At 47.7% G+C, this 7500-nt stretch overlaps 1 protein-coding gene across 1 annotated transcript; it reads right to left on the bottom strand.

The window, feature by feature from the left end:
* Positions 1–2552: 2552 nt before the first annotated feature.
* On the bottom strand, positions 2553–7289 carry LOC126994015 (uncharacterized). Its single transcript, XM_050853266.1, has 4 exons — positions 7267–7289; positions 5528–5685; positions 4461–4633; positions 2553–2828 (listed from the first exon to the last, which is right to left on the bottom strand). The coding sequence occupies exons 1-4, from the start codon at positions 7287–7289 to the stop codon at positions 2553–2555; spliced, it is 630 nt and encodes a 209-aa protein (XP_050709223.1).
* Positions 7290–7500: the final 211 nt, after the last annotated feature.

Here is a 7500-nt window from a genome sequence, read left to right as displayed (position 1 = left end):
TTCAAGATGCCGAGTGACGGTAGATTACCCACATGCTGCCCAGGCCTTCAGTCAACCCTAACTTCAGCGACTTCGTTCAAGAGGAGCACCGGGGGGCAGCAAGGGCCAAGCAAAAGTCATATATTACGACAGCCACTATAAATAAAATTCGCCTGGACCGCTAACGGGCCTACTGGCGCTATTGGCAGCACGTAAAAAAAAGTTAAGTTTGCTTGATATAAAGTTGCTGTCTGACTTACGGTAAGTTACTGAAAGTTTTGAATGTTTACTATTGACTCATCAATCTAGCTATTGGTTAATGATAAATTTGGTGCCATTAATAAACTGCATTTTGTTTTCATAAAATATTTGTGTGTTACTGGACCGTGCTTCCCCGGCCCCCGCTGTCCAGGCCGTGTGTTCCCTCGGCTTCAGGAATATTCTACTCGCTCGGTTGTAACTGTTCAGGGTACGGGGGAGCCTCTATTCCTCAATAGATTATAAAATTGCTGCAGACAAACACAAGAAATAGACACAGTAATAATAACACTCTTGTTCTTAATTACCCACCAAACGAGGGAGTGAGGGAGGGAGTGAGGGAGGTAGTACCTGCATGCATGCATCGCCAGCCAGCATGGATATGATTTTACATTATCAAATATATTTTGCTGACACGCTTTGAAATAAACTCTCTCTCTCTCTCTCTCTCTCTCTCTCTCTCTCTCTCTCTCTCTCTCTCTCTCTCTCTCTCTCTCTCTCTCTCTCTCTCTCTCTCTCTCTCTCTCTCTCTCTCTCTCTCTCTCTCTCTCTCTCTCTCTCTCTCTCTCTCCTATATGAGTGTGGGTGGGCGGTGGTCAGCAGGCACTAGCGGAGCGGCACTTGCTCCACGAGGAAGGAGCACGCCGCCGCCGCGTAGCCGAGGCACAGGATGTAGAAGGTTGCCTGCAGGTGGACGAGCCTCAGGACGGTCTGCTCACTGTCACCCTCCTGCAAGAAACATATGATGACGATGATGATGATAGGGGAGGCGGTGGCTGATTGGTTAGCGTGTCAGTCCCGCGTTCTGGATGATGTGGGTTCGAATCTGTCGCTACCACTTGTGGTTTTTCAGCCTCCGCCGAGTGGCCTAAAACTACTCACATGCTGACCTAAAGAATGAGCTCTGGGGGGCAGCATGAGCCAAGAATAGTTGGCGCCATTATAAACACTTGCCTGCGCCATGAAGAGAGAGAGAGAGAGAGAGACTCCCCGCCACTACACTTCCCCAACAAGGGCCATCAGAGTACCGGGGTGGAGGTCGCCATGGCCGTGCTGGCGTCCGCGTGGCTTTCTCGGCGTATCTCCCGCAGGTGTTGCGTGATGACGTCGTTCATCCAGAAGGCGACCAGCCCGGCGTCCAGCAAGCGTTGAACGGCGGCGTCGAGGCGGACCTTGTAGGGGGCGCCGCGTCTGGGGACACGGCTCGTCTGTACTGCTAGGTAAGGTCAAAGTTAGGGGCTACGGTAGAGCTGCGCATGGCCTCGGTGCTAATCTCCGTTGCATTGGCCCTTGAGCCTGTGGTGGATAAGGTTGGTGTTGTCAGACGCTTCCACCGTCACATCAACCACTTCCAAAGGCCGAAAAGGAGATTAATCAGGTTCTAATGAGTGTTTTTTTTAGGTTCATGGTAGAGAAGAAGGGTCAAACTACCACCAGCGTCATAACACTACCCCTGGAAATGCCCCAAATCCCACGAAAGCCTCGTCAGTTATGTGCTTGGGCGCCGAAATGCTAAAGAATAAGACCCAAAGAACCCGTCAACCCGGGACACGGGGCCAGTGTGGCATCCGGGTTGCCACAGTTTACCTTCTCCGGGTTTCCCCAGGTAATCATTTATCGACCAGCCCGAAAGGGTGAGCTGTAGGCCACGCCAGCTCTCCGGGTCTCAGTTCGGGGTTGTGTCTCGGGTGTGTCTGTGTGAGGCTTCAGCCGTACCCGAAGATGTGTCACCTTAGCTCCAAGCTCATTCGAGGAGGGTACTGGCTGGCGATCGCGAGTCCAGTGCATGATCAAACAGTGGTGAATGAGGAACACACACACACACACACACACACACACACACACACACACACACACACACACACACACACACACCTGAAGGACCAAGCGTTGCCAACAAAGAGTGGATACTTCGTCGTTCCGATGTGGAAAGGCTTGACGCTTGCAGCTTGCCTGGCATAGAAGGTCTCCACCAAGATCCTCATAATGTAATAGTTACGGAAAAACGAAAAGCCGTCACCAAGAACCTTTTGGAGGGCTTCGTCGTTCGGCACACTCTGGCAAGTAGAAATATGACATAACTGTTAGGCTCAGATTGTTTGGGAGTAAAAACGGAATATACGGACGCTACATCTTGTTTCACATACGTACGCACATATCATGCGTATTACGAGAAACCCGTAACACACATGCATTTCTCACTGCACGCTTTTCACTAACCTAAGCGCGAACGAAACCCGTCGTGACTTGTCTTGGATTTCCTGGGAATAACAATATTTGGAGAACGCAACTTCTAAACTTTTCATATTATTGTCTTACATAATCGTTATCTCCAATTTGGCATGACTTACCTGCATGTGTGTCTTCATGGTGTGGTAGACTGGGTTTGAGCCGCTACTCAGGAAAATGTTGAATGCTCCAGAGAAAATTTGCGTGCCCCACTGCCGTCCTTCTTCCCCGTGTAGTCTGACCAGCGTCTCCATGTCATTTATAGCGGAAGACTCGCCTTGCACCACGAGGTGGGAGGTCAGCGAGGAGGTGTACGAGGTCCTCAGCACCAGACACACGAGGAGCCACACTCCGAGCATCAGCTGTCGAGAGGAATCACGTTCGTTAAAAGAAGGCACAGAACAGTATGCCTCAACAGTCTTGGAATCTGCACACAAAACTGCTCAACTCAAACAGCTTTAGTAAGAGGCCATTGGTGAGCTAGAAACGATACTGATTAAAAGAAAGGTTTAAAAGGTTGAGATGAGATGGAGCTGCCGACATCCAAATCGGACCACAACGCTTAAAAATGGCAAAACAAATGAAAAAATAAACAATATTTTGATCAATGAAAACAGCCCTGCATTTCCTCAACACCTCGGCCTTCTGGAAAATTACATAAGCAGTTTTTCTAATGCGATTCTTAACGGACAACCTACAATGTTACCTCAAGTGATTTTAAGAAGTTACTATAGTGGATTGCTTGGTCCATTAAGATATAAGGATGTGGTGGATCGGTGGTCCTTGAGTGGCTAAAATTAGTAGTACTAGTCTTGGCAGGATCGCATTTCACGGCCTGACGCTGCCGCCAAGAAAAATTCAAATCAAGATTCGCATTACAATGAGTGACCAAGAGACCTTCTATGAGGATCAGGAATAGAGAAAAATAAAGAAGTAGTCAACCATCGGAATATGCCACTGAGAAGAAATGCCATGCCAGAAATCACTAGTATAGAAAAAAATACAATAAAAACTAGTGGACCGAAAACACTGCCCTGAGGAACGCCGGACTTGATTTAGCCCCGTTCACACTGTGCCGACTCTGGGCCACGGCAACCCAGTGACTCGGGTATACGAGGTCTTGGGTGCGAGAGGTTGATGTGAAAGGGTCGCACATGGTCGGAAAGAGGTCTAGAAACGATCGCTGGATGCTGAGTCGGAGCAGTGTGAAGGGGGCATAAAAGTCGCTGGGTTGTCGTGGCCCAGAGTCGGCACACTGTGAACGAGGCTTAAAGCTTCTAAAATACCTATCAATGGCAACGCGTTGGTGCCTATCAGATAAAAAAAAAGTCAGATAGAATATTGTAAAATAAGTCATTTACACTTTCTGACAAAAGTTTAAATGGTGCTTTATGTTAAATTAAATCGAATGTAGAGGAGAAATGAAGAGACACAAGCCTAGTGTCTGACCCACCATCCATAGAAGCTTGAATCCGATGCACCAAGGTCAAGAGTGCATCAAAGGTACCTATTTTTTTTCTCTAAAATCAAATTGGGTATCTGGTAACAAGTTATCATATTTCAATCAATGAGTTTTCTGCGTCTTAACTCCGCCGCAGTGTTGTCTCTCTATCTTCTATCTTATTTTCATGCTGACTTCTGACGTTGTTCACTGCATGCCTCCACTCCTCCCGCGGCCTTCCTGCACATGACTTCCTACCCCTGCTCAGCCCTCTACTACACAAATCCCTTAGGTAAGATAACCAGCATCTTCATTCTTTCATCCCTTTCGTAGGCAAACTCAGGAACAGCTAGATCAGCTTTCTCTGCATTTCCTCCTGCGCTTTTTCAGGAGAGTGTCAATATACCTTTCCAAATAATTTTGGCCTCTGTATTGGAACTCTTTTACTACATGCACACTATTTGCAGGAATAGCGCCAAGGGGCAGTTTGGGGACCTTTTTTTTGCCCTTGAGCTGCCTACTTTACTGTTAAAAAATACATCTGTCCTGTGACGCTGTCGGGCGGGTCATAGGGCGTGTCCTCGAGCAGCAGCCCCCAGCCGTAGAAAAGTGCCCGCGTGAGCTTCATCGGGTGCTTCTCCGCGCCAGTTTGTATGATCCTGAGCAAGGCCCAGAGTGTTAGGCTCCACACCATGACGCCGGCCACCATGGAGACCCAGACAGTGCCTGAGGAAGAAATGACGCATGGCAGCAGCGCTTGATTGAGCACACACACACACACACACACACACACACACACACACACACACACACACACACTTTAGGAAAACAAAGTGAACTTTAATATTCCACTGAGACACTATTTTCAGGAATAAAATACTATACATAATTATTTAAGTCGTACTGCTTCATATACGAATAATTGTGTGTCTACTTCAATGTTTGCCGAGCAGTGTGAAATAACCCTTCAGTTTTGGCAGGAACCGGAGCTGCTTTCGACGAGTCCTAATAATGAAAGGTTTCGTCTGGCCACTTGAAACACTTTTTATATGCTCAAGGGAAGAAGAGTACGGCCGCCGTAGCTTTAAATTGCACCGACGGTCTTGGTTAGGCTGTGCACGTGTTGTGTGTAACAGTAACATAATAATCATAAGAAGAGTTCAAGATCATCGGACAAAAAAAAATACATTGCAAAAAATGACGCAGGTTCTTTGTTATTTGTTCACTGATTTCCTCGAACATCGATACTTTCCATTCATCCTGACAAGCTGATGTGATTTCCTTTTCAATATGTTTTCATTTAATTGATTTTTTTTTAATCGAAGTTATAAATGTTTTTACATAGCATAGAAAAAACATAACGTTTTAAAAAAATCTAATAACATATTTTTCTTATTTAAAAGTTGAACTTAAAACTCCAAGTTTTAATGATTTCATGCAAACCTGACAACACCGTTAGTCCGACCGGTGTATTTATCGGACAATATATGAGAGAGAGAGAGAGAGAGAGAGAGAGACTTACAGAACCATCTCTTACCTTCTAAGGGCCTGAACAAAGCTAAGTACTCGGGTAGTGGCCTTGGCTTCAGGGACAAGATGGCCATTTCTTCCCCGATGTACACCCTCCGTACTCCACTATCGCTGCTCTCTGGGGCGTCAGGGTGAGGTCCATGGAGAAGTCGGCCTTTTCATACTGAAGAGTCCCTACGATGCCTGTCCAGTTGCCGCCGCTGGCCTCAAGACCCCACAGGCAGTCCTCCGGCTCCCGGATCGTGTAGCTGGGGAAATAAATGATTTAATGTGTTAGGGATAGGATGGTGACGGGGTTGTGGGTATTTGGGCTGGTCATGGAGTGGGGAGGGTTATGGAGATGGTCATGGGGGTTAATGGGAGTGATCACGGAGGGGGGGGTATGGGAATGGTCATGGGGGGTAATGGGACTGGTCATGGAGGGGGCGGGTCAAAGGGAATGGTCATGGGGGGTAATGGGAATGGTTATGGCGGGGCTGTGGGTAATGGCAATGGTCATGGTGTAATGCCAAAATTTAATTGAGTACGGGAAAAATAGAAATTGGGGAGATAAAGTAGTTTTAAGTATTATAAGTAAATATAAGTGTCGCCAGGAGCCGTTATCGCGTGGAATATTCCTTGGCAGACTTTCACCGAGAGGCCCACCCCACTCCCTCCTCGTTACCCCTACTCTCCGCCAGACATACTCCCTGACCCGCCGCACGGCCAGACACGCCCGCTTCCCCGCCAAATTTTTGGCTTGGCGTCAGCCACCTCACCCTTGCCCCCCCCCCCCCCTCTCTCTCCAGTCACGTAGTCCACGCCGCTTCTAGAGTGCACAGGCCGCCTAAACGTCCCATACACGCTCAGGTTTGCCTGAACAGTCCTGGTTTTCGCAGGCAGCCGGAGAGGCCTCCAGAGCGTGTAAAATATAGGGTAATGTAGGATAATGTATAATATAGGATAATGTAGGTATACATAACACAGGATAATGACACCAACTCACCTGCTTATTGATCTTATTCCTCAACCAAAGCAAGTATTCCTTGGTTGTAAGATATAGTGGGAGGTGTACACACTACTTGTGTGTTGCTTTAGTGCTCATCTCGTCTCTTTGGCCTAAATTTAGACAGTGACGTATATGTACGAGGGTCATTCCAAAGTTAATGCCTCCTATTTTTTTATTCTGCCCCAAGGGGTCCGAGGGGATTGCTTATTGCATTCTTATGATGACAACCTCCTCGCAAATAACCTGAAATTTTCATCTCTCTGTTGCAGACATTGACGGTGTGAGTTTAAGAAAGCAACCCGTCATGGACGTGCGTCAGAAGCAGAGGTGCGTCACTGTATTCCTCCACGCAGAATAAGTTGAACCAATCGACATTCACCGACGCTTGGTGAACGTCTATGGAGCCGAGGCAGTTTATGTCAGCACGGTTAGGAGATGGGTTGGTCGATTCTTGAGTGGCGACAGAGATGTGAGAGACAAACCGCTCTCCGGACGCCCATGCACAGCCACCCGCCTGGCACACACTTTGCTGTATCCTTGGGATGACAGCATTTTTTTCAGTACACCGACACCCACATCCAGCAGTGCATTCATTTCATTCACTGTTATACGCCAGTTAGAGCGGGTGAGTTGATCATGGAGCACCTCAGTTTCCGGAGTGGTGGCTGTGCATGGGCGTCCGGAGAGCGATTTGTCACTCACATCTCTGTCGCCACTCCGGAATCGACGAACCCATCTCCTAACCGTGCTGACATCAACTGCTACGGCTCCGTAAACGTTCACCAAGCGTCGGTGAATGTCGATTGGTTCAACTTGCTCTGCGTGGAGGACAGTGACGCACCTCTGCTTCTGACGCACGTCCATGACAGGGGTTGCTTTCTTAGACTGTCACACCATCAATGTCTGCAACATAGAGATGAACATTTCAGGTTATTAGTGCGAAGGTTCAGTCATCATGTTATAATCAGTCCCCTCGGACTCCTTGGGGGAATAAAAAATAGGAAACATTACTTTTGGAATAACCTTTTACAAGCACATTGTCCTCAACCAGATCCACAAGATGAGCATCAATCAT

This window comes from Eriocheir sinensis, unplaced genomic scaffold (assembly GCF_024679095.1).
Source record: "Eriocheir sinensis breed Jianghai 21 unplaced genomic scaffold, ASM2467909v1 Scaffold705, whole genome shotgun sequence".
Lineage (NCBI taxonomy): Eukaryota > Metazoa > Arthropoda > Malacostraca > Decapoda > Varunidae > Eriocheir > Eriocheir sinensis.
Note: the sequence above shows the minus strand (reverse complement) of the source record. Positions and strands in the feature narration are given on the sequence as shown.